This window comes from Hippocampus comes, unplaced genomic scaffold (genome assembly GCF_001891065.2).
Source record: "Hippocampus comes isolate QL1 unplaced genomic scaffold, H_comes_QL1_v1.1 scaffold9, whole genome shotgun sequence".
NCBI classification, from domain to species: Eukaryota; Metazoa; Chordata; class Actinopteri; order Syngnathiformes; family Syngnathidae; genus Hippocampus; species Hippocampus comes.
In genome coordinates, this window is record NW_017805275.1 from 5859241 (window position 1) to 5885849 (window position 26609).

General features: G+C 40.8%; 5 protein-coding genes across 5 annotated transcripts in view; 2 read left to right on the forward strand and 3 right to left on the reverse strand.

The window, feature by feature from the left end:
* The window catches only part of aup1 (AUP1 lipid droplet regulating VLDL assembly factor), an 8300-nt gene extending 4971 nt beyond the window's left edge, over positions 1–3329 (reverse strand). The window contains exons 1-5 of the mRNA XM_019869795.1: positions 2996–3329; positions 2354–2491; positions 1831–1981; positions 1245–1432; positions 743–815 (exon numbers count right to left, since the gene is read on the reverse strand). Of these exons, the coding sequence (XP_019725354.1) occupies positions 743–815; positions 1245–1432; positions 1831–1981; positions 2354–2491; positions 2996–3036 (591 nt within the window). The 5' untranslated portion in view covers positions 3037–3329. The remainder of the gene's footprint in view (positions 1–742; positions 816–1244; positions 1433–1830; positions 1982–2353; positions 2492–2995) is intronic.
* Positions 3330–4294: 965 nt separating this feature from the next.
* Positions 4295–12130, forward strand: ctsf (cathepsin F). Its single transcript, XM_019869793.1, has 14 exons — positions 4295–4678; positions 5789–5899; positions 6207–6288; positions 7994–8037; positions 8182–8254; positions 8668–8781; positions 8897–9045; positions 9239–9335; positions 9420–9500; positions 9590–9709; positions 10503–10567; positions 10655–10745; positions 11440–11498; positions 11605–12130. Exons 1-14 carry the CDS (start codon positions 4439–4441, stop codon positions 11677–11679), a joined length of 1401 nt encoding a protein of 466 aa, XP_019725352.1. The 5' UTR covers positions 4295–4438; the 3' UTR covers positions 11680–12130.
* Positions 12131–12453: 323 nt separating this feature from the next.
* On the forward strand, positions 12454–14822 carry eif1ad (eukaryotic translation initiation factor 1A domain containing). Its single transcript, XM_019869821.1, has 5 exons — positions 12454–12633; positions 13219–13330; positions 13744–13852; positions 13953–14061; positions 14154–14822. Exons 2-5 carry the CDS (start codon positions 13244–13246, stop codon positions 14353–14355), a joined length of 507 nt encoding a protein of 168 aa, XP_019725380.1. The 5' UTR covers positions 12454–12633; positions 13219–13243; the 3' UTR covers positions 14356–14822.
* Positions 14823–14967: 145 nt separating this feature from the next.
* LOC109515786 (N-acetyllactosaminide beta-1,3-N-acetylglucosaminyltransferase 2-like) lies at positions 14968–17069 on the reverse strand. Its single transcript, XM_019869794.1, has 2 exons — positions 16938–17069; positions 14968–16683 (listed from the first exon to the last, which is right to left on the reverse strand). The coding sequence occupies exon 2, from the start codon at positions 16677–16679 to the stop codon at positions 15285–15287; it is 1395 nt and encodes a 464-aa protein (XP_019725353.1). The 5' UTR covers positions 16680–16683; positions 16938–17069; the 3' UTR covers positions 14968–15284.
* A 1904-nt stretch (positions 17070–18973) lies between these two features.
* Positions 18974–26118, reverse strand: fgl1 (fibrinogen-like 1). Its single transcript, XM_019869811.1, has 11 exons — positions 25907–26118; positions 25134–25193; positions 24704–24823; positions 24491–24593; positions 23799–24411; positions 23454–23613; positions 23219–23387; positions 22199–22296; positions 20479–20567; positions 20136–20323; positions 18974–19932 (listed from the first exon to the last, which is right to left on the reverse strand). The coding sequence occupies exons 5-11, from the start codon at positions 23868–23870 to the stop codon at positions 19734–19736; spliced, it is 975 nt and encodes a 324-aa protein (XP_019725370.1). The 5' UTR covers positions 23871–24411; positions 24491–24593; positions 24704–24823; positions 25134–25193; positions 25907–26118; the 3' UTR covers positions 18974–19733.
* Positions 26119–26609: the final 491 nt, after the last annotated feature.

Genomic DNA, 26609 nt, shown 5'->3' on the forward strand with positions numbered 1-26609 from the left:
GCGCGGTGCGCCCGCGCTCCGCCGGACCGGCGGTTGGGGACCCCTGCTCTACACCCCTCTCGCGATCGGGACCAGTCCACGATCTACCGGTCGATCGCGATCGACATAATGGGCACCCCTGGCCTAAATCATCCATCCATTTTCTAAGCTGTTTATCCTCACGAGGGTCGCGGGCATGCTGGAGCCTATCCCTGCTGACTTCGTGCCATAGGCAGGGTACACTCTGAACTGGTTGCCAGACAATCACAGGACACACGTGGACAAACAAGCATTCGCTCTCACAATCACACCTAGGGACAATTTAGAGTATTCTATTAACCTGGCATGCATGTTTGTGGAACATGGAAGGAAATCCAAGTACCCGAAGAAAACCCACGCAGGCACGGGGAGTACATGCAAACTCGACATAGGAAGGCCGGAGCCGGAATCGAACCCTACACCTCTGCATTGTGAGGCCGACGTGCTAACCAGTTGACTTTTGTGCCTAAATCATATTTCGACAAAAAAATAGCTGCTTTAGAAATGTTGTCATGATGGTGACCACATTCTGCTAAACTTGGTTACATCCTTAGTTAAACAGATTATTCAATTCTACCCCTGAAATTAGTAATAAATATTATAACTTCAGTATTTGGTGTTTTCTGAAAAGAACTGATCAAAATGGCAGAGGCCATTCTTCGGGTGACAATATGTAACATTTCTGCACATTTAAGCCAATAAATGTCCAGAAAAATATTATTACCAAAGCAATGAGAGGTCTTGCAACTCTCAGAGCCACTGGTTGAATTGAGTCTGTCAGAGAAAAGGGCCAAGAACTGAGAAGGGAAAAACACAGATACATTAGTTAGAATGTGCATGCTGTCAAAAAAGATCCCTGTATTACCATCATCAAAAATAATTACAAATACAATCATGTGAATGTGAACGGTTGTTAATGCGTGCACTACTACGAATGAGCAAGCTCACATTTTATTACTTCTTTCCATGGGACGACACAAAGGAAATGACACTTCATTACGGTGTAAGCTCATCAACGCTCAGCCATAATGTCTAGACCACTTGCAACAAAAGTGAGCAGACCCCTTTGTGACAGTGTCCAAATTGTGGACAAAGTGTCAATATTTTGTGTGTGAACTATGTTGACAATAAATCCAGTGAACTATGTTGACAATAAATCTATACTCCTGTGCATCGCAAGCTGATTATAATCTGAAAACAAAGAGCCTTTACATAGCTACACTAACCTGAACTTTAACAAGCCAGCACGTCCATTTGTGGTATCCTCTTCAGGCAGCAGCAGCAACGGTGAGGCACCTTCGGTGGAGCAGTACCTCTGAAGCGACTCTCCTATCGCTCCCCTGCCAAGCGCAGAGTGCACTTCCATGAAGCCTCTGGCCCAACATACAAAACCGGTGGAGCCCTCAAACTGCGGCTAGTGAACAAATGACACAGATTACTCAGGTGACAGTTTTTCAAAATTCATTCATTTTCAGCAGTGAATGAAGTGCAGGGAGTCCTCGGTTTACAGTCAAGAATTATGGGGATGCGAGGTTACTCACTAAGGAAAAGCATTGTATTGTCACACGGCATGAAAAGGCCCACTAATTTACCGCTGTACTAAATGTTATTCATTTGACAGATTAAATTCATGCCACAGTCACACAAAATTTCAATCGTCAAACAGTGATGTTGAAGAGGAAAAGTACGATGACGACAACAATCGAACGGCAAATGATACAGCACTTTTGAGTATTGTGTTCCACGCCAGAGGCGCCTGTGAACATTCAGTAAAAACATTGAGTACAAGCAAAGAATGACAGCCTGACTCACAGTGCAGCAGGGGGTCAGGAGGTTGATTATGTTGTGATCAAATTCTGTCACATGATTGCATATGTAAAGTTTGGTGTTTTTGTCTCTGGATCGAGGATTTTGCTGCCTCACATGCATTCCCAAGACTGAGCACATAACCCTCACAATGAATCTGTTAAGACAAAGAAAGACAAATGGTGACCTCTCAAAAACATAAATACAGATTTAAAACATTAGTTCAACAAGGTTGCGCTCTTTTGTTTGACAGCAAGTCATTGACTATTTGATTGCAGAGGTTATGTAGTACACAGAAAACTAAACATTGTAGACAAACAACAACTCATAATCTCACAGCAACTTGGTGTAGGGAAATGCAATTTGGGCAATAAAGCTGTGGTATTCAAGATAACTTGAAAAGAAAACAATTTGATATTAAACACTCACCACAGCATGGCTAGGAGTGAGCAAGTACATTCACATACTGTGCCAACATTTTGAACAATCAAAGTTTGCCATACAAGACAGTACATTTATAGTTACCTACCTTCTTAGAAAACTTTCAGGTAGTGCACAGCTGACCAAGAATACATGGACACCAATAAAAATCCGTAATAACATCAAACAAACACCAACTGGAAAGTAAATCACCAACAGCAGGAACACAAGTGTGTCTTTGGGTAACCTGTGTAGAATAAATGGGAATTATATGGAAGACAACATGAGAAATGGCATAGAATGTTCACGAACCGGATCACGGAGAAGACTGAAGTCAAATGGAAAACAATTACTGTCATTTTATATCAACTGTTACAGTACGAGCACTACGTAATGGCTTGAGTCGACCTGGAAAACAATTACTGTCATTTTATATCAACTGTTACAGTACGAGTACGACGTAATGGCTTGAGTCGAACTGTCACTTCAACCAGTTAGCAGCTTTAACTTTCGACATGGAGCAATACGTGCATGTTTCTTAAGCGGAATACTTTAAACACGTTGGATCATAAACATTCATTTCGAAGCATTAGCTCAACTTGAAATGAGACCCTGCTAATAGATTTCGAGTCTAGTGAGCTCAAGAAGATATCACTGCAAAGGTAATTAGCGATACTCTGGCCAATTACAAATCTGTGGGGCGGAATGTCGCAGCTAGCGTTATATAAGATCGATCCCTTCAATAACTTACCGGCGAAAGTCGATCATATCTTCAATAACCGGAGTCTCCATGTCTGTCACGTCAAATGTTAACTCAAGAGAACGATGCTATAAAATCAACAACCAGATCCTTCTCTTTAAAAATAAATCGGTCATCACGTTCAGAGCAACAAACGTGTCATTCTAAGGACACGCAGCAAGCAAACCTGTGTGAAAGTTATTGTTCACTCCAGGATGTGACGAAACGTGGACTGAAACCTCTTATAAAACCCCAAGTGCAAGTTTACGAGTTAGCTAAAAATTCGGTTTTGTTAGCAGTGCTGCTAAGTATTCGCTCCAATAACCTTAGCTGAATCACTTCCGGGACAAATTCTGCAAAAATAAAAGGACACCAAAAAAACATAATAAACGCCCCGTGGATCCTGAAGAATATATGACTTAAGTTAATAATCGAATAAAGCTATATTAATCGGTCATTTTTATGGCAATTAACTTGTTTACCCCACATGCCACAACACACTTGAATCAACGCGCAACTGTCAAAAATGCGTGAATTTCAATGCGGTTTGTTTGGGTTCATTAATTATTATAAATAAGTATTTGCACTGAACCTTTATTAGACCATTACTTTCGAAATAAAACTCCATTCGTACGAGTGTCGTCCTCTTGTGGGCATTCGTCACCCATACATACAATGACGATTAATTCCATCAATCGACTTATTTTATACCTTACAAAGTTGTAGGGTTTTTTTTTGGGGGGGGGCGGTATTTTAGGGAGCGAGGGGGGTCTTTCATACCTATATTCCTATATTATTGGGATAGAGGACCTTATTTTTGTATTTATGCTCAGCATATAATATTATTTTATTGCTCATGAGTTGACATGTGACACCAATAATAATTTTGCTCGGGTTATTTTATGTGATTCATCATAATGTTAAAAAGCTACGATGTTGAATAAGTATGTGTTCACGTGCTGGAGCACGTGTTGGCAACAGTACTTGACCGTTCCAGTACTGTATACAGTATTACACTAGTACTACGACTACTACTATTACTACCACTAATACAGTATAATAATAATAATAATAATAATAATAATGATAATGCAAGGTCGGTGTGTTTATTTTTCAAAAACAATCAGTTTATCAGTTTTACGTTAACTTTTTTTCAATATTATGCACTCATTGAATTACGATTTTAATAATTTAGGAATGTCTCGTTCGCTAAGTTGCTGAATTTGTGCGCATAAATTAGTGGTGTGTACTGCCCACACTACTGTACTGAGCGTCTTGAAGGGCAGTCCGACGCTGACACCACTGGCTCCTCCCACAGACAAGGCCGTCCCCGAATTTGTTTGGCAACAGCTTCTCTTCAATTTTTTTTTGTTTTTTTCTTTGGCAGGAAGCCAATCTGGCCGCTTTATAGCTGAACGAACTGCAAGCACAGCCTCTTTTTTCTTTTAGAACGTCATGGCGATGGGGTGTCAGATCTTTGTCTGTGTGGCCTTGGCTGCCGTACTGGGCGCCGCGCTGGGGCTCGATGAGGACATGGACCGGCCCTTGTTCGGTCCTCCGGGCTCGGCCATCCGAGTGATAGACTCCGACCCGGGTCTGAAAAAGGCGCTGCATTTCGCTCAGGAGCGTTACAACTTGGGCTCCAACGCGATGCACCTCCGCAAAGTCAGCCGACTCATCTCCGCCACCAAACAGGTACAGTATAGGTGAAAAGGACGACATACTAGTATACATCGCATATCTATTTCTTGATATTATTCCAAGATGTGTCTGTTACAGGGATTTAAAACTGCGTCATGCTTGTAATAGGCTTAATCTAAAGTCGCTCGCTGCACAATACTGTCCTTTTATAACACAAATGGACTGGTTTGCGCTCGCCGATCATTCACCTAAATGCAATCTTAAGAGGAAAAATATTTATTTACAAAAGTAATGTTAACACCATTGGATTTATGACATCTTAAGCATTTTCGAGCCATTGTTTTTTTTTTGTTTTTGTTTTTTTCTGAACCGGAAATTGCGTAACTATCATTGATTGACAGTTAGCGAACGATTTTTTTGTCATGCTGGGATCACGTGTGACAGATAAATTCAACAACAGCAATAGAAAGACGCCTCCTGCTGCAGCTGTCCAACAGGAATAGTCCACAATTACACGCATAAACGAGAAAGGAATTAGGGCCAACCTGTAACGAAGAAAAATGTTCACTAAGAGATTCAAATCTGAATCTGTTGAGAATAAATTATCACATTCTCGTGATGTAAAAGGTCACACGTTTTCAAATAAAGTACATATTTTTTTCTACAATACAATTGTTTATTTTCAAGATTAAAATCTGATTGTGAATAGGTAAAACATGCAATATGGTTGTTGAATATAGTGATAGATATTATTGCGATATGTAATATGTGCCTAAAGAAATTACATTTTTATTATCTATTGAAAGAATTACATTTTTTTTCATGCAGCAAAATAAGCGAGCTCAGTGTTTTCTGATCTTATTAATTGAAATTACCCTCGACAATGTTCAACTATTAGATGGTGATGCACATTTAAGTTTGTGTCTGACTGGTCAAATTCAGATAAAAGCACCCAATTCCATAAGAAACCAATTGCATGTCTTTGTTTACCAAAGATCCGTTTTTTTCTTATAGGATTACAAATTATCCTGTTGTTTTTTTCTGTGGGGCCCAAATATCCTTTTGTGTAACCATGTACAGTATCAGAATAATGTTGATTGATAGTGATTGATGTGCTTTGTTAAATCAACATCAACATCAACACTGTATCTTTTTGTTTTCCAGCTGGTTAAGGGTATCCGCTACACTATAACAGTGGAGATGAGTAATACTCAATGTAAGAAATCCACCATGCTCCGGACTTGTGACTTCTATCCCGAACTACAACAGCTCAAGGTAGGCTGCCTTGTTTTTGTTGGGAAAAAAAAAAGGTTCAGCAGAGTCGTTTCTGGTCATCAGATCGCATGACACCACAGACGTGCACACTCAGCTATTTTATTTTCAGCCTTTCATTGTTTTCACAACTCCGCTAGCATAGAAAATAGCATCATGCACATGTTGGCATTCCACCAGTGACCAGTTTAAGGAAACAATTTAAAGGAGTTCTGAATGCACATTTGTTTTAAAACATTTCTGATACCTCGCCCTGGGTGTGCGTGTGTGTGTGTGTGTGTGTGTGTGTGTGTGTGTGTGTTTTTGCCAGACCGAGATTTGTGTGTTTGAAATCTGGGACATCCCCTGGCAGTCAACCTTGAATTTGCTCAAACAGAAGTGCCAACCAAAAGGTAAGTCAAATCTTGAGCTAATATTGCCGAAGCAGGCATCAACATACATTTAAAAAACACAACGTTGATATTTCCGTCTGGTCAACAATGGCCATTCCCATTTCTCTCAGGAGGAGAGAAATTCCTTTCATTTTTGATACTTTGCAGCATTGCTTGAAGTAGATGTCGCAAAAAAAAAAAAAAAAAAGTCGGACTTTCCATAACCCATCATGACATAATTGTTAGTTTTTACAAAGCCCTTAACCGGTATGTCAAGGCCACATAGAGTTAAAGTTTACACCGGCAAGGCACGTGGAGTATGATGTACATTTTCTTCTATTCCTGATTATATATTAACAGCTCTCTGGTAGCGGCCCGCTGGTTGAGTGGTTAGCACGTCGACCTCACAGTGCAGAGTTCGTGGGTTCAATCCCAGCTCCGGCCTTCCTATGTGGAGTTTGCATGCTGTGCTGGATGAACACTTCAAATTGTCCCTAGGCGTGAGCGTGAGCGCGGATGGTTGTTGGTCTCTGTGTGCCCTGCGATTGTCTGGCAACCAGTTCAGAGTGTACCCTGCCTATGGCACGAAGTCAGCAGGGATAGGTTCAGGGTGTCCCCCGCCTACTGCCCGAAGACAGCTGGGATAGGCTCCAGCATGCCCCGCTGCCCTTGTGATGATAAAGCGGTTCAGATAATGAATGAATGGATGGATGGATCTACCGGTATTTGTCGAAGCCAGACCTTATGTCCAGTTCTACAGTTTACTGTGCAAAAGTGTCAGGCCACTATCAACCCTTTTTGTGTTTAATGATACGTAGTAGGACCGATATGTGTTGCAGGATCATACTAAAAATAGAATAACAAATGGCTCAGGAAAAAAAGATTTGAAAAATAAATGTTCACAGTTCAAGTCACTTTGGCATTAATTAATGGACCTATCTAGCCTCCAAATTTCTCCATCTTCCTGAATCAGGAAGTGTGTAATTTATTAGGGCCTGACCGATATTAATTTTTTGGGGGGGCCAATGCTGATTTTTGGCAGAGAAAAAAAATACTGATTAACGATTAATTGTACGATTATTTTTTTTTTTAAATGATACGATGCATTAAATTACATTATTTTTTTCCCCACAGAGCATTTCAATAGATATCAATTGTACACAGATTTTCGTGATTGTTAAAAAAAATGTACTTTCCTTTTCAATTTCCAGAATGCAATTTTTGCAGTGCAATTTTTCGTTGTTGTTAACAGTTCATCCTAAAGCGCACTATGATTTCAAGTTATCTATACTTCATTATAGTCAAGTCAAGTACAAGTTTATTGTCAAATGCGCTGTATGTGCAACATACAGCACAGATGAAATTTCTTCCCTCTCAACCAGACAACGAGACAACAAGAGGAGCCGCTGCGGGTGCCCGCGCCGCCATCAAAAGAGCAGTTAACATAAAATGACAAAATAATACAATACAATACAACACATAAGACACAGACAACCGTGCAATCTGAACCACTTTCCTGCATACACTTTGTTGTTTTTAGCAGTTATAGAAGAAAGAGGAGCGAATCAAAGTGTCCTTTTCACCAGTGGATCAAAGACGTCATGCTGAAATGTGCACATGTCTGCTACAAGCTAACATTGCTAAAACAACAAATCCGATCATGGGCAAAGAATTTTGTAAATTACTGTATATTAACAATTATTTACCTTAACTATTTTCTCACCAGCTTTACCGGAAGAAACAACCACTGTTGAGGACGCTTCCCCTGAGGTGAAAATGCTGTAATCAGTTGACAATCTTACCATGTGGATGTTAAGTACAATAAATAGTCAGTAAATATTTCCAATCAAGTTGCACCTAAGGATAAGATTTGCCTTGTTGAGCGTGTGTGTTGGCCTGTTCTTTATTTACCAGGAGTCTGTGGAGCTGCTGAACCTTTTCAAAGACTTCATGGTTAAATACAATAAAGCCTATAGCACACAGGAGGGTGAGTATGTATATCCTGTACATTTCACGTGTCTTATGCTGCATATGTACTGTAGAATGTGGTGAGGCAGAAAAAAAAAAACGACCTCGCCTTAATATGCCACTGTGCAATTGACAGTTTCATCCATTTGTCCTGCAGCTAATCAGATGCTATTCAATCATGAAAAATGTCAAATCATGTTTATAAATTGTGACATGAGCTTCTAGTGGACATGACAATGCAGTCAACAAACACAGGACATAAATGTTTAGTATCTTGTGATATTGTTTTTCTTTTTTAAACATACTGCACAAGCAAAACAAATAAAGTCAACTTTACCTGCCCACATGCTCATTGGGATTTCATGTAACTAATTCAGTTTTCTGAAGTATACACAATGTGCTTTTATTTGTATGCTTTATTTGTCTCTGTAGAAGTTGACCGCCGCTTGCAGATCTTCCATGAGAACGTTAAGACGGCGGCAAGAATCCAGTCTTTGGATCAAGGATCTGCAGAGTATGGCATCACCAAGTTCAGTGACCTCACTGGTGCGTATACCTAAGTTAGTGTACACTGCCTCATTGTTTCTAGACATAAAATATTCTTAAGTTTTGTTTGTTGATCCAGTCATCTGTTAACTGCTTTCTTTCCCTTTGCTTATAGAGGAAGAGTTTCGCTCGACCTACCTGAACCCACTGCTGAGCCAGTGGACTCTTCAGAGACCAATGAAATTGGCCCCCTCCGCCCGAAGCCCCGCCCCTGCCAGCTGGGATTGGAGGGATCATGGTGCTGTTAGTCCTGTTAAGAACCAGGTACCACCTCAGCAGGAGTTGCACTAAATAGCAATTTACAAATAAATAAGCTATCATTCATTAACATCATTTACGTTCCCTACTGTCTGTGTGTGTGTGTGTGTGTGTGTGTGTGTGTGTGTGTGTGTGTGTGTGTGTGTGTGTGTGTGTGTGTGTGTGTGTGTGTGTGTGTGTGTGTGTGTGTGTGTGCTAGGGTATGTGTGGATCTTGCTGGGCATTTTCTGTCACAGGTAACATTGAGGGGCAGTGGTTTCTGAAAAACGGAACTTTGCAGTCATTGTCTGAACAAGGTAATGTTTAGATGAAAGGTGTTTGCTTTGAATTAATTACAAGCATGAGTTGATCGTTGTTTTTTTGTTTTCGGGGGTGTTTAGAGCTGGTTGACTGTGATGGGCTGGACCAGGCATGCAGAGGCGGGTTGCCATCAAATGCTTATGAAGCAATTGAGAATCTTGGTAATTCCCACAAGACGGAGCTTTGTGCTGTAACAACGCATCATGTTGCCAGTGTATATAATTGTGGCTCTCCTGCATGTGTGGCTAAGGCGGTCTGGAGTTGGAGAGAGACTATTCCTATACTGGCCATAAGCAGAGGTGTGACTTCACCAGCAGGAAGGTAGTCGCCTACATCAACAGCTCTGTGGAGCTGTCCAAAGATGAAAATGGTGAGGCCAAAGAGGAAATAGGGTGCAAAATGTCAAATGTCTAAGTTACACAAGGAGGCATTTAAATCTGAAAATGAACCACACCAAGCAAATTTATCAGGGGTGAGCAATTTTCCATCATGGCTATTGGGGGCCACATAGGACCACGCATTTCCTAAGTAGACGCATGACAAAAACTGAATTGGAGAAAATACATGCATATGTACTCTTCATATATTTCATTTGTGATAATACATTTTTCAATGCGTGTATCAAAGATTCACTTTCCTAATACAACAAAAAATGGGACTGTACTCTCTTGCTTGAAAAAATGACCACTCAAAGATGGCACAAAACTGCTGAACAAGAAACCAACATTAAGTAAATGAACTCATTTTATCTTTTTTTTTTTTCATAAAAATCAACTCACTCAGGGTTTTTCCTGCCTCAAATTGAGTGTAACCCTGCAACTGCAGTTAAAATATGTTCCTGCCGCAAAGGAACATCAAACGCTCATTCAGTACAGTTGGAGCTTGATGCTGTGTTGAGCAATCTCAATCGGTCTGGATGGTGCGGCTGCCACGCAATTTTGAACGCAGGAAAAACCCTGTCACTCATTTTTTTATTTATTTACTTTTTTGAAGAAGAAGAAGAAGAACCTGCCCATTCCTGAAATATCTAAACAAAGGTGTCCCCTGACCATAGAAAAATTGAAAAAAAGGCAACATTATGGTTATAGTTGTTTAGGAATTTGAGTGTATGTTAGAAAAACAAATCTTATATGTTGTATTCCTTTCACTTTCCTTCCTCTCAGAAATTGCAGCTTGGTTGGCTGAGAATGGCCCCATCTCTGTAGCTCTGAATGCTTTTGCCATGCAGGTAAAGTAAATCGTCAGTGTATACTTCACTGAACTGAAGAAGAAGTGATTAGGATGTCTAATTCCTTTTTTTGGACTTATTGTGCAGTTTTACAAGAAAGGTGTGTCCCACCCTTTTAAGATCTTCTGCAACCCCTGGATGATTGACCATGCAGTGCTTCTGGTGGGATATGGAGACCGTAAGTGAAATTCTATTCACTTCTTAAATTGATAGTTTTGTGGTTCAAGTGACTGACTACAAGCTAACCATCGTAAGTGTCATTGAAAACAAATGTGAGTTATTTTGCTCTATGTTCATTCCAAAGAAGATATTTAGATGTTCATCAGGGCATCGTCAACATAAAGAATATTAAGGCACACATCGTTGATGTGTTTCGTGTTAAAATAATGATACAAAATATATCTTTACTGTACATCATACATTCACTGGACATAACAATAGGTACGTCAGTACAATCAAATGTGATGTGCAAGATGGTTACATTGTGAAACCAGAAAGGGATAAAATACTCTGAGCACAGTTCTGCACCACGGCAAATTGAAATAATAATAAAGATTGTCAACGCAGCTGTGTTATCTTTCTCAAGACCTAATTTAAGACGTTGAATTGTTTCTCAGTGGCAAGGATATCGGACATCTTATCTGCATGAACATGTTTCAGTGGCCTCAGTGGTACAGTATTCCTCATTAACAAAAAAAAAAAAATCAGGAAACACAACAGCACATAGGGCTCAAAGTGATGTGAGGAATTCTGGAAGGACTTGGACTGATACTGTGCAGAATTGTATTATTATTTTGGATTTCTTGAATTAAATAATGATGTTCCACGTAAAGAGTATTGAGCTGATCTAATTGAGTGTTGTTTCTTTTCAGGTAATGGAATTCCATTTTGGGCCATCAAAAACAGCTGGGGGGAAGAATACGGGGAGCAGGTAAAGACAAACCTTTCTTTCAGTCTTTCTGGGTGGCAACATGATAATACAGTATGAGCGTAATAAAATTTGATCTGTTGTATGATGACCTTTTTCTTTCACACAGGGTTACTACTACCTATACAGGGGCTCCAATGCGTGCGGAATCAACAGGATGGCTTCATCTGCTGTTGTCAACTAAGTTGATAAATTTACACTTTCTTGCTCTCCCCAGCATACAGACAATGCGATAATGTGATCATACACATCTGAGCTAAACCTCAAAACATTCCCCCACTCACATGTCCTCCCGATGTTACAATATTAACCAGACTAGTGTTCCTTAATTAAAATGCATATGAGAAAAGCTACTGTTACGAACTTGAAAATAATTGATTGACATTTAAAAATATTTTGCAGTAGATTTTAGGTGTGCTTTTCATTTCTTTTATGTCAAGCATTGGTTTTGAGGGTTTTTTTTCCCCGATAGTAAATTTCTGTACCGTATTGAAGCACCTAATTTTCATGTTTATACCACTGTGCTGTGAATTCTACCCTCAATTTTGTTACCACTGGCTGAGTAAATATGAAGTTATTTGTTGGAAAATGGTAGGAAATAAATGAAAGTGAAATTAAAATGAATTGAAGCCCCACCCCCTCTTTTTTGCCATTCTCTGTTCTAACAAAGTAATAGAAAAAGTTGTTTCTGTGGTTCATCATTTGCAGAAGTGAGGCTATTTTAACAAAGGAGTATATATTATGGATTAGTGTTTTCTGATGTGGGGAGCAAAATGAAAAAGTCGCCCAAAATTATTTATTACCGGTATCTCATTTCAAATACACGCGTACAAAATTAGAAGTGCGGTCTAAACTCCAACGTGGTAGGTGTCAGTAATGCACCTTTATCGTTGATCGCAAACCATCATAAAAACGAAGAAGAAGACTACCACCACGATGACGACACGACGCCGAAGAAGAAGAAGAGGAAGAAGAAGAAGGTATCGAGTTTTGTCCCGGAAGTGAAGCGGACCGGTGAAAGAAACGCATGTGGTTCAATTTAACTCAGTACAACAGTTTAGATTTTTTTAAGTTACATTTGGACCCTGTCAAGATTCGTGAAGACATTCGATACTGAAAAAACACTCATTATTTCAAGGTACTTTTGCAACTTTATCGCCAACTCGGCCAAACTCATTGAGATAGCTAACATCATATTTACTGTAATAATCTTAATTTGACACCATAATGATTACTGGCAATTTAATTTATGTTATCCAGACCATTCTTTATAGTGATCTTATAATTCATACATCTTGAGATGTTTACTTATTTATGAGGCATACTTTGACGTTTACAGTAATTCCAAGATGATTTAACTATTAAAATGTGTAATTGCTGTCTGTGTTGTTGTTGTGCGTATTTTACGAATGAATGTGACCGGTCAGTTTCCTTTCGTGGTTGATAGAATCCCACAATTCCCATTCAAATATTAAAGAATCTGTAGACTTGACTTTCAATAGCTTCACATCCGCTGAAGTGATTTTTGTGGCTGGAAATCGATGCCTTGTAAATATAAGAAGGTGATTTGAAGTGAGCGCGCGTTTATTGATCTATTTATTTCTTTTTTACAACGATCAATGAAAGACCTCACATTTAGAAGGAACATTCCCGTCGCTTCTTCATTTTTTTACATACCTACACAATGAAGTGTTTAGAGTTTCTTTGTTTTTCTTTCCCTCAGCTGGCTCGGAAAGTGAACACTGATCATGTCACAGGCCACAAAACGCAAGCACGTCGTCAAGGAGGTTCTTGGAGACTTCGTTGTGCCAGGGGAAAACCAGCAGATTGTGAAGGTTTGCAAGATGTGTTACATGGCGAAGTTAACAAAACTTCATTTCTGCTCTGACTGCTCTTACTTTACAAAGTAGTGGTGCAGCGACTAGTTTTCTGAGAAATAAATACTTTTACAGTTGTATTCCATTTTCATTCGTTTTTACATTGGCTAATGTACCGACAACACATGTTCAATGTAAAAAAAAAAAAAAAAGTATTTTTTTCCCCCCCCCAAACATTTCAAACTTTTAATTATAAATATAAATTATTTTAGAGCTGTAATTGCAATAAACTGAGAACCCACAATATTTTTATTTATCATGACTTGTCATACTGTCAGATTCTGATATTGGCCCATGCATCAATGTTAACATAATAGACAGGAAGTCATTTTCTGCCTCAAATGCCCCCCCTTGCCCTCTGTCTCTTGCAGGTGACTGGTAGCCGTGGTAACAACCTCCATGAAACTGTCACAGCTCAGGGCGAGACATTCTTGGTGAGCATGCCCACAAAGTTCCGCAAGAACATTTGGATCAAGAGAGGTGAGTTTGACGACAGGCAGTTAGTGGTCCTCCGCAACACGTGACACATTCCAAGTGGTAAAAACAAAGAGTTGTCATTTGTATGTTTCTTCACATCAAGGTGACTATGTGATCGTGGATCCTATTGAGGAGGGAGAGAAGGTCAAAGCGGAAATCAGCTCAATTCTTTACAAAGATCACATCGTGTACCTGCAAGAACATCACCTCTGGTGTGTGGCAAGTCAACCTCAACACGCCCTCACTGGTGTTTCTTTTCGCCTCAGCGTGGCTTAGTGAAATTGTCCCAATTGTCTCCGTCCAGGCCCGAAGGCTTTGTGATTGAAAACAAACCCGGCCAACAGAAAGATGAGGAAAACAACACAGAGGAGAAAGACCAGGAGGAGGCCAGCGCGAGCGACAACGAGGATGATTTGTTTGTGAACACCAATCGCTGTACTTACCAGTACAGTGAGAGTGAAGATGATGAGGACAGTGATGTTCAGAGTGAGGAGGACACAAAGTGAGAGCAGAAGGACTGAGACTGGTGTTGGGACAATTCTCCAGCTTTTTTTTTTTTTTTTGGTGATCCTTCAGCTCCCTCTTTCCTTACAAGCTTCACATCACAGCTGCTGGATCCTTGAACGGCTGAACTCATTCTTGCATGTAATTGGCGGTGCAGGAGCGCCCACATTTGAATCTCATGAAACCTTCTCTTTTTTTTTTTTTTTTTTTTATGTCTAACTGACATTAATGACAAATCATCTGATTGTATGTTCGTTTTTTTCATGCTTATAAACTTTATATTTTGACCCAGTTTTGGTATCAACATTATTACCGTCTAGTGCTAATGTTGATTTCATTTCGGTCTCACAAAATCGAATTTGTAGCTGAATATCCAAACCATTGTTTGCATATGTGATCTGATGCCCACTGCAAAAGACTAATGACACCGATGGCAAGATGTGCAGAAAAATACATCCTACAAAAACTAGTTCCAATTAAGGGGTAATTCCATTCTGACAGATTTCACCAAAGTTTTTTTGTTTGTTTTCTCAGTAGTACTCATTTATTATTAAGAATTAATGCATTTATCATCAATTTAACACAACTTCATGTAAATCTATGACTTCATTTCATAGTGGCACAGCATATATGCAAGCACTTTAAGATGACTGTGCTGCGCTGGTAGCCTGCTGGGCATAGATTTTCCTCACTGTTAACATGTAATTGTCTTAGAATGCCAACAGTGTGCAGAAATGTCATACAGATGTGGAAAAGATTGTTATTCGTGAGACACAGTTATTCTACTAGTGGGTTGAAATGACATCCTTGTGAGACAAAGAGCGTACCAGTACATTGACCTTGAGCTGCGTATCAAGGATATCAAAAGCATGCTTTTCACGTCTTTGCATTCACCTCATTTTCTCTTTGACGAACACCTCACACATGAACACTACCCAAGAAGAGAAGTTTTCTTGTTGGACATCCTCAGTGGCACGTGCAAACACTGGCTGCGTGTCTTCGACAATTCATCCCACAGTTCAATTAGCTGCGTCGGATTTCGTTTATGAACCAATAGTATTGTGTGGTATGCACATAGCTCCTTCTCTTCATCGCCACGGAAGTCGAACGTGAGGAAGCCCGGGTGGTGGGTGGGGTGCGCGTTAAGCCGAGTCATGCACATCCCAACGAAAACATCATCAATAGGGAAGAGGTGGACTCTTCCAGAGATTTTATGAAGACGTTTAGCCAGCTGGCCCGAATACACCACTCCTCCACCACCTGCGTAGGTGGGATAAAGTCCCTCGTAAAAGCTGTCTGGCACAAAGTACTTAGACTGGTGAACTCGATTGGGAAAAGCTGCGGCGATGACATCGCCGACCATGAATTCATTCATGGTGCGATCTGCGTGTGGCTTCTCCAGCTGGTCGTGGAGGTAGTTGATCAAGTTTGGCGTGTTGACGAAAACGTCGTCGTCTCCCTTAAATACAAAGCGAGTCTGGCCGCATTGGTGGGTGAACCACTTCCAGAAGAGAACGTCTTTCAAGGTGAGGTTGAAAAAAGTGTCGTCAAAGTCCCACTGAAGAATATCGCCATATAGTTGATCCTCCATCTGCAACAATTCGGATACATTCCATGCAGAATTTCGGGTGTACTCTTTGCCGATTAGGAACACCCGGCGGATATATCCCCCAACTTCCTGTCTTTGACCGCCGTTCATTCTGTGTGTGGCCACCCAGCCCACCCTGCCCCAGGTCTGCCGGATGGCCTGACGGTTCTTAAAGTTCAAGTGGGTCGACTTAACGGCGAGGAGGAGCAGCGGCGGTTCCTTCTCATTGACCGCTCCTGCTCCACAGGTTGCATTTGGAGACTGGATGAGGACCTGGTAGTTTCTCCGTTTCATGTGGCTCACAAAGTCTCGCATCTGCTGTGGTAGCTTCTCAATTTTTCTCCTCGTGGGATCCAAGTCGGTAACCTGCGAGAAGCTTAGCCTCAGAAGGGAATCATAAAAGGCCCTACTCTTGAACCTCCTATGGGCATTTTGCGGATTCAGGATGGGGTTGAGGTGACGGTCAATGGCCAACTGGAGTTGGTTCCACAAAGCCTCTTCGTGGAGCTTCCAGAAAGTTTTCGAAATTGAGGTAAAGTCCATATCTTTAAATCTCCGATAGGTCACAAAGTGATCACTTTTTGGAGAACGCATTGAATATAAGGCCGCCTGCGATGCCGCATTATTCATGTTTGAACACACCATGATGCCGAGGGAGAGGAACAGCAGGACGAGGCAGATGCACAGGCCGCACACGCAGATCAAGGCCCTACGCCAGCAACAGTGGCACCGCGCCATTCAACTGCAAATGCGCACACAATATCTTAGTTTGGACAATGTATCCTTTGCAATCCAGATGAGTTGTTTGTGTTATTTTGACTTCTGCCAGAAATGTTACATAACTTTATCTATATCTTTTTTGTAGCATTAAGATAAGGTTACTGTAGTTAGGCAGGTACTAACTTTGGCATATAAGAAAAAAATAAAAAAGGAAAAAAGATTTAACAGATCATTTGAGATCATGGGTAAATTCAAAATTCAGTTTGTTCTGCTCACCTTTTTTTTTTGCCCCAAGACTTCTTCCTTGACTGAAACACATCTGATAAGCACAGCCAATTAATTTGCCGTGCTACAGTGATGACTCCAATTGTAATAATATTTCAGTAATGAGGTCAGTTGACATCCTTCGAGTTTGAAGGGAGAGAGATCAATTGAAACCAGAGTTTCTCTGGAGAGGTAAATGTAGAGGCTACAAAATGTGTCCGCCCACTAAGAGGGGAAAGACCTGTTGCCTCATCAGATTTAAATGAAGGTGCCGGCAGAATGACTTGCACAAGCGAGAAACTTGGTAAAAAGGAAGTGCCACTGCCATAAGCAGGGCACATCCACTTAATTGATTAGATGTTAAAAACAAAAACAATTCTTATCTTTAGAGACCGGTTTCTCCATTGCAATATTTTACATCAAACATTTGAAACATTCTACCTCCTTCCCCGCAGAACCAGTCTAGCAGCTGTTAAAGTGTGCAAATCTTTCGACAAAAGTCTCCTGATCTATGTGTATTCTTGGTTAAATCTCTCTAAAGCCACCGTCAGGTTTGACAGGAATTGCGATGTTCTTGGAGAGTTTCAGGAGAATGCTTTTATGGTGCTTTTGAATTGCAGCAGAGAGGGTCCCCCGAATAAGTGTCATGTTCTCTCTCTATCAACTCTCGTCTGACCCGCAAAGCCATCCGGATTGCAGGTGACCCCAGCCACCCATCTCACGGCCTCTTCGACCTGCTGCCGTCAGGGAGGAGACTGCGATATCTCTGTGCTAGAACCAACGGGCTCAAGAACAGTTTAGTCCGGGTGTCGGCAACCCGCGGCTCCGGAGCCGCGTGCGGCCCTTTAGCGCCCCCTAGTGGCTCCCTGGAGCTTTTTAAAAATGTTTGAAAATGGAAAAAGATGGGGGAGTGAAAATATATTTTTTGTTTTTATATGAATTCTGTCGGAGGACAAACAATCTTAACATTTTCCAATGCTGTAAAAATGTGTCGAATAAATATTACATTTCAACATTTCTGTCAACGAAGATTTGCGTCATAGCCTGCGACACACATTTCCATTAGCAGGGCAGGATGCCATTCACATTTGTTTTTCGTTTTTTTGGTCCAATATGGCTCTTTCAACATTTTGGGTTGCCGACCCCTGGTTTAGTCCAACAGGCGGTCATTAGACTCAACTCCCTCCCTGTTCCACTTTAAGCGGTGCTGAGGCAAGAACCAGTAGCAAGGGACACAGCTGGCCAACAATGTAGTCATCCATCCATTTTCTGTTATACTCATAAGAGCAGCAGACTTTGGGCAAGAGGCGGGATACTTGCTGGATTGGTCAATCAGAGGACTCAAACAAGCATTAACACTCACAGTCGCTGTTGGAATAAATGTAATTCTGTTATCCCATATTTACTCTCTGTGTAACTTTAAAACCTGTTTCAGAGTGATACCTCGCAAATACCTCATATACAATGGGGTATGTTGATAATGGTAGACTTGTCTGACCGGGAGATATCAGGCTGCTCCTGTTCTCGCTTTTAAGAGAATATCTTGTTGTTAAGTGAACGGCTTCTGGTCAAATTAACTGTTGCTTGTGAGAAGATAACATCAACCCCAGGACACCGTGTGAGGGACATCCCAAGCTGTGTACGTGGACCATCGACATCCAGCAGGAGCCGTTTGACGACATCTCAGGAATGAACTGTGTGTTCTCAGTGAAACTCTCCTTTACTGAAACTGTTGTGGAATGTGAAAATACTCCTCACACCCGTTAGAAGATCGTGTATCAGGGACATCCTTCCAATAAATGCAAGGAGACAAACGCACACTCTTCAGAGTTGCCCCGGAACCTGTAACAGTTTACATTGCAGAGCCAGCTGGAGAGCTGCTCTGAGATTGTGAACCGAGACGCACTTTTGTACGTACAATGTCTTGACTTATCCTTACATATGTATTTTTGGAAAGTGAAAGTATCCAACTCCACACCATTTGTCAACAAATAATATGTCCACCAAAGAGAACTTGACAGGATCGAAAAAGAGTCTAAGACAAAAGGCAGTGTTCATGTGTTTTATTACTTCAACATGCCATCATGTATACAGAACAGAACAGACTTGTTGGTTAGTTTTGTTTTAAGAGAATGACCAACATAAATGCAACGGAAATTATTATTTTTAGTTTGCTACTTTATGCAAATTGCTGCGCCATTAAAAATATGAACTGTGAAGGCAAATACAGAGGTGCCTACAAATATTCAATTTTTTTGAAAGATATGAGTGCGGTAAGTGGAGTCCTCACTTCAAACAAAGCAGCAGTTCAGAATGAACAATTTTTGAAAAGAGTGGCTTGATGCTGTGACATGCAACTCGCAGTTGACGTTTAACTGTTTTGTTAAGCGCTTTGTTACAGATGCAGCTGTTGTGAAAGCGCGATATAAATCAGCATATATTGTATTGTATTGTACTGTCAAACTAAACATCACACCAAGAGAATTCCTCATCCTACGTTCAAAACAACCACGTAGCTTTGCCTTAGGAAAGTCCCCTTAGTTTAATGATTACAAATAATGGAAAACGCCATCGAAAGGCTAATGAATAGCATCGGTGTCCTGTGTAATAAGCCTTCAAGCTTACTTGACCATAAATGGTGGAGCAGTGGTGTTAAAATGAATTGATTAATCAACAATTAATCAATTATCAAATTAATTGACAACTATTTTAATAATAGTGTAATTATTTATAGCCGTTGTTTCCATTAATATTGTGCAAGCTTTTTCATGGCACCGCGTTCAGCCTGTATTTCAAGACACCTTCGACTTAAGATGGAGGATCTCTGCGAACAACATTGGGGTCATCCAAAGGGTCAATTTTGAAGTTGTCAGGCCGTAGTTTCATGATGCTGCTTTTCAGGGAATACCACCATCCTCTCCATGTGTACCAAACCACGCCATCATCTGTCAGTCCACTATAGTATCCACCGGGATAGTACCTGCCATTCAGATGTGCTGAGTGGCACCTTGGGAAAAACAGAATAATAAAAAGAAAAAAAAGGGATCTTAAGTTCAGTCATTTTGAATGTGACGATAAACCAAAGCATCGGGTTGCATGTACTTTAAAACAACAATGTCCAAAAACAATCCCCTTCAAATAGTTAAAAAAAATCAAAGACACTATTGATCTCATTTCAAAATAAAAGTACTATATGGGGCAAGCGCATACTTGTTGAACCACCATCCTCCTTTATCTTCCTGTGCACAACTGCCTTGGTAGTTGTCATTGTCCTTGTCAAAGGTGCTGAAGCTGATGCCCTGGTGACTGGCCCAGTCTGACACACCGGCCTGGTAACTGCCAGACAAAGCGTCTCCTGCTGTGCCAGTGTAGGCGCCAAAAGTGAGTCTGTAGTGATCCTGCAAAGGACCAGAAACAAAAATGGGTTGACTAAATTTATGCACGACATGGCCAAGAGGATGTTAGTACACGGTAGACATTTGAACCCAGAGATATAACGAGAGACAGGAAATGGATGGCATCGCAGATATGAGTAATCATGTGCTACTTATACCTTTTCATCCGCAACTTTGAAATTCCTGTACTCGGCATGACGTTGGTTCCCCTCAAAGTCTTCCAGATGAATCCTTAGTGTATAATTGCCTTGAACAAATAGATGAACAAAGAATGTTAGGCATACAGGTGTTGTATTTTGTCGCTGTCACGTGGAAACCTTTAATTTATTAACCACTTTGAAAATAGCAAGTTCTCTTTCACGATACTATGAGAAATAAGTCCCCCAAAATGTGCATTTTTTTCCAAAATGTCTGAGATAATCTAGACAGCAGAGGAAGCAGAGACAAAGTACGCTTTTGTTACCATGACAACAGTTGTGTTGTGCTGAGTCACATGGCAACCTGTTCTTAAGCAGCCGAGATTCTGAAGCAAAACGCTGGATAACTGGAAAGTATTGTTTGTATTTCACTTGTAGAGGAGATGTGTCCATTTCCTTATGGCCCTCCTTGGACACAGGTTCTTTTATTTCTCTATCAGGTGGAATAAAGACCCAACACCACATTGTCTTTTCTGCAGTTTATCACAACACAGTACGAATCGATTCGGGCTTCTGAGTGTTTCAGATTTCGTCAGGAAGCAAAGGACAAATACAGACTCACATTTATATATGGATAATATGTTAAAGAGAGGCGGGCCCCTTATGTAAAAATCAGGAACAAAGGAAGGTTTTGCAATTCGATCTTGGCGTGAGAAATCCAGGACTGAAAAGTCCAGAGCTCTCCTGCCATGCATAAATCTTGAGATAAAGGAGCTCTTATCTTCAGGGATCGTGACGGCCTCCAGGGAGTCTCCCGAGGTGGGGTAGGCAAAAGAACCCACTAGGGGGCTGTTAATCACTCAAGAGGAGAAGAAGATATAAACTTCACACTACATCCTTTGTTTTAAGAGTTTTAACAGGTGTTCAGGTGAGAGACTGGTACCAATAGTACTCATAGTAAGGAGAAATTCCTCAACACACTCATGGAGGCAGCATTGCATCACCAACGTGACGAATTAAACATCTTAATTGGTGTGCGCAGCGGACGCATTGAATACATGAAACCTCCGGCTTGTCCCAACATATCCATCTATCCATACATCCATTTTCTGATCCACTTTATCCCCACAAGGGTCACGGGCGTGCTGGAGCCTATCCCAGCGGTCTTTGGGCAGTAGGCGAGGTTCACCCTGAACCGGTTGCCACCCAATCGCAGAGCACACATGAACAAACAACCATCCGTGCTCACAATCACACCTTGGGACAATTTGGAATGTTCCATTAACCTGCCATGCATGTTTATGGAATGTGGGAGGAAACCAGAGTACCTGGAGAAAACCCACGCAGGCCCGGGGAGAACTTGCAAACTCCACACAGGGAGGCCGGAGCTGGGATTGAACCGACGACCTCTGCACTGTGAGGCCGACATGCTAACCAGTCAACCACCGTGTGTCCCAGCATAGAATAATTAATTACATTTAAAAAAAGTTTATTTCTTTACATAAGAATGTGTTTTTATTCCATACAATGCTTTTTTTTTTTTGCAATCAAGAATGGGTTCATCAAGGAATCTCAATTCATTTCAGGAAAGCAACATTGCTCTGACATAAATAAGGGGGCACCAGAAAGTGGCAGTTATTTTGGTAGCTCTCACGACAAATATGAAAAAAAAAAACAAACAATCCCAACTAATGTACTAAAAAGTCCTTGATAAAAACTGCAGGCGTCAAAGCAAACTCACCTTGTGCAGTGATAGAATGCAGAATGTCATTCCCAAGCCAAAACTCCCCGAGGTCTGCAACCATGTTTCCAAAACCATCCTTGTATTCCACCCATGACCTGGATCAGGGGTCGGCAACACGAAATGTTGAAAGAGCCATATTGGACCAAAATAAACAAAAAACAAATACGTCTGGAGCTGCAAAAAATAAAAAGCCTTGTAATGAAGGCAACACATGCTGTATGTATCTTCAGTATATGAGCTACATTAGCCTGCTATCAACATGACTACGTTGGCTTCAAATACACAATGAGCATTCATGATTAAACTTTTTTTTCCCCCCTGCAGTTCATCCTGTTGAGGTGGGGTGCTCAAACTTTTTTGACGGAAGATCTACTTTTCGAACAACCAACCTCCCGCGATCCAACCGTTACCGCACAGGCGCGGCATACGCACACACGTACACACGCATGCCATAATGAGCGACAGCCATAATGGCCGCTAAGATGAACGAGGCACGGGACGCACCTTCGCACCTTGCTATCGTAGCTCACGTGTACCGTTTAAAAATGCTTCTCTTGGCCGCCCAGATTCCCATTTGTAGCAAGTACCCGCGGTGAATTGTACATGAAAGGCAGCTGGGTTTTTTTTTTTTACAACAGCCTCCTGACTGACATCCCGCCCTGCTAATAGAAACATTTGTCGCAGGCTATGATGCAAATATTCATTGACGAAATGTTGACATTTAATATTTATTCGACACATTTTACAGCATTGGAAAACGTTAATAATGTTTGTGTCATGTTCGTCCTCTGACAGAAACCATATTAAAACAAAAAATATATGTCCCTCCCATCTTTTTCCATTTTCAAACATTTTTGAAAAATCTCTAGGGAGCCACTGCGGGGCGCTAAAGAGCCACATGCGGCTCGAGAGCCGCGTGTTGCCGACCCCCGACCTAGATAGATAGATAGACATTCCTTATTATTCGTGCAGAGGAATTTGTATTCATTTCATCAAATGAGGCTCTGCTAGACACACCTGTTAAAATTTTCTGCTCCATTGATCCTTTTTTGAATCACAGTCCAACCACCTCCTTCAGTCATGTCACAGTAGACTCTGACGGGCGCAACGGAGCCATGCGGTTGGATGTTGTAGTAACCACTGGCTTTCAAGCCAGAAGTGTAGAGATGGGAGCAGTCTGGCAACACTGCAATGTAACATCAACTTGGATGAAATGGATGACGGACCTTTTGAGTGTCGCTTTGCATCTGACCTTCGCGCTGCGTTCGGTTGACTCTGTTATTTGCCTCATGGCCGGCTTGGTTAAACAATCGTAGTCTGCGTAGGAGGAGGTCTTGTTTTTGGAGCTGACTTTTCAGAAGCTTCTCTTGTTCCCTCAGCCTCGTCAGTTCCTCATCACACTGGTCTGATGCCTGCATACGCGTACGAGAACAGCCGGAATCATTGTCACCGATTCTTATGTCACTGATGTAAGGCAACTACGTTCACCGGACAATTCCACAAAAGACAATAAGAACACATCAGAGAAAGCTGCTCAGAGTGAAACAAATTAAAGGGTTGTATATGTAAGTATACATACATACATAGCGAGACTTACACCAAGTAAATGAAAGCAAATTATGAAGAACGTCAGACGAACGCCATGCAAGTGGAGCTGTGCGGCCTGCATCCTCTTCAGAGTTTGTTGGAAATGAAACACACACAAAAAAAGTGAGCAGAGCTCTTCTGTGCCTTCAGCGGTGCTTTCAAGGTTTTGTTTTCTTTTTTCTACTTTTTCCCCAACACTGGGAACATAACAAAGCCAGGCAGGGCCAAGACACTGACGAAAATGCCTGATTATCTACAGTGATAAAACCTTCAAAGCATGCAGGAAATATTAAGAACAGATGCTCACTTATCAATTCCAAAACCATTTCAGACATGTTGTTGCCGTTTAACTGAATGGAGTTTAAGAAGAAGACGCGAAATCAGTTGTTTTGATCATATTTCTTCATTCCTTTTGCATTTGATGAGTACTTGGAAAAGAGCGAAATAAAAAGAGTTCTTCCACTTTCTGTCTTCTGACACTTCGGCCTCTTTTGTCACATTTTTGGGAGGGGGCGTTCTAGACCAGTGGAGGGCTTCTTGGATCTGTTGAATCTTCATTTCTTAGTGACTGTGTCTCTGGCAACCATGAGTGTCTCTTCTTCTTGCCAATGGTCTGTCTTCGCCTTCGGCAAAAGAAGAGCGGGTCATTTTGCATGCATTATTCAGCTTCGGAAAGAACCACTACACTTGAAATAGAATTACCACTGCTGTGCATTGGTTGTTTCTCTTGGTGGCTCTCCGGGTCATCTGGTTGTTCGTCGTCAAACTTCTTGTAGTAATATTGTTGGTCAGGGGGGCCAAACCTCTAAATTCAAACAGGCATGGAGTTAGACGTCTTACCCAACCCAGATCGAATCATGTTCGAATGGGATCATTTAGAGAGAGAGGAGTATGAAAAAAATAAGCTCATTGCACCATGTCAGGCCACATGAAGCTGATGAAAAGAATAATGGGAAGTCCAACGGTGAAAACATAGACACCCCAGAGCCAGGGGCGCTGATGCGTAGCCAAGAAGAGACTTTCGATGAGGCTGGACTGCGAGAAACATAAAAAAATAAATAAAAAATCTTAACACACCGCACCACACAAAATTATTTTAAGTATTTCAAATAATGGAATGCCCAAAAAATTCAGGGTGCGTTTGATTTAATTTTTGGGGCTCTTTTTTCGCAGACAGCGTGTATGAGTGCAAATATAGAGATGCACTGATACACCTGGTAGAGTGACAATTTGGTGGCAGAAAGTCACTCACTCACTCAATTGATTGTTTACTCCTTCGCTGTTCTCAGGAGCAAGATTGGATTTTTTTTTTTTTTTTTTTTTACGACTTGTGAACAAGTTTTACCTGTTCTGCTGCAGACACTGGTACCACACTGGCTGCAATAAGCACAACCGCAAGCTCCATCTGTGAAACAGAAACAAGCATGCACCAACCAGCCAGAATACTTCACCACATGCAAAATGCTGAATAATGACATCCAGTACGAGAGCTCTTTGAAATGTTCTGCATTTCGAATGCTAACCAGTTGTTTGTATGCTTTCTTGATGGCTGTAGTTAAAAAAAAAAAAAAAAAAAAAACAATAATAATCATATTGTTAACTTGGATGAATTAAATTCACACACCATGAAAATGGATAGGTAAGGTTTATTTTTTATTTACCATCATAACCAACAATGAATTACGTATCATTTATACAGAAGTTTACATGAAACCGATCTTTGACTTTAGACTTTGGATAATATTAATTACCCATAGTATGTAATTTTCTTTTCCATACACTTGCAAAAACAATCGTTTGGGTAAATTCCAGTGCTGTTGATTAGGGCTGCTAGGGCATAAATTATGTCTCATAAATTAAGTACTACAGGGTATATAAATAACTAAGCACACATAAACTGAGACCATGAAAAGAGAAGCACTCAAAGTGCACAGTGCACACATGCGCATGTGAAAAAAAAATCTCTCTCCAATTATCACAATCATTCATCACACTAGCACCTTAGAGGTTTAAGGGAATATTTAAAAACATCAGCAACACTTAGACGATCAAGATAAGTTGATGAAATGAGGGAAACTGGCTCTGAATTCAAGAGAAAACACCAGAGTAAGAACTTACCATTTCCCTCCCCCACACGCACAACGTTCCTTTTGAGAGGACCATGTCACAGTCACTTCCTGGAGCCTTCCAGAAATGTTAAGATGGACTTTGTTCATGAAGAGTCACTGGCTGACACAGCTACAGAGCTTGCAGTGACCATATCCTGAATCTCAGAAAGAAATATCGTGAGGCTATAGGGCCGTAACTTTGACATTTTCAGCGATGGGTTGGACACTGTTGCTTCATTTACATATTTAAAATAGTGGTTCAACTTGACATACCGGTGACACTTGATTTAATAAATATTAAACATCTCTGAGTCAGTATTAAAAGTGAAACTTAATCTAAATATATAAATATCAGAGGGCAAACCAAGTCTAGATCCTCAAGTCACTCACTAAGCCACAAATGCTACAATAGATACAATAATTATACCTTATTGACCCCAAAAAAAAAACAGTTTGACAGTTTGTTCCTTTACGTTCTGATTGTTTTTGTTGTTTGATTGATACAAGAGTTTGGTTATGAACAAGCAACATTTTTTGGTATTGCTGAACAGTATTAATGACATTTCACTTAATATTAAAGTGGAAAATTTGATATGCAACTTAAGCAGATTAAATAGTAAATCAAGCCATTACTGTACTGATATTATAATGACCTACAGTACATTGATGGTTTTTTTTTTGGAATGAAATGCATGAAAAAAAGAACATTTATT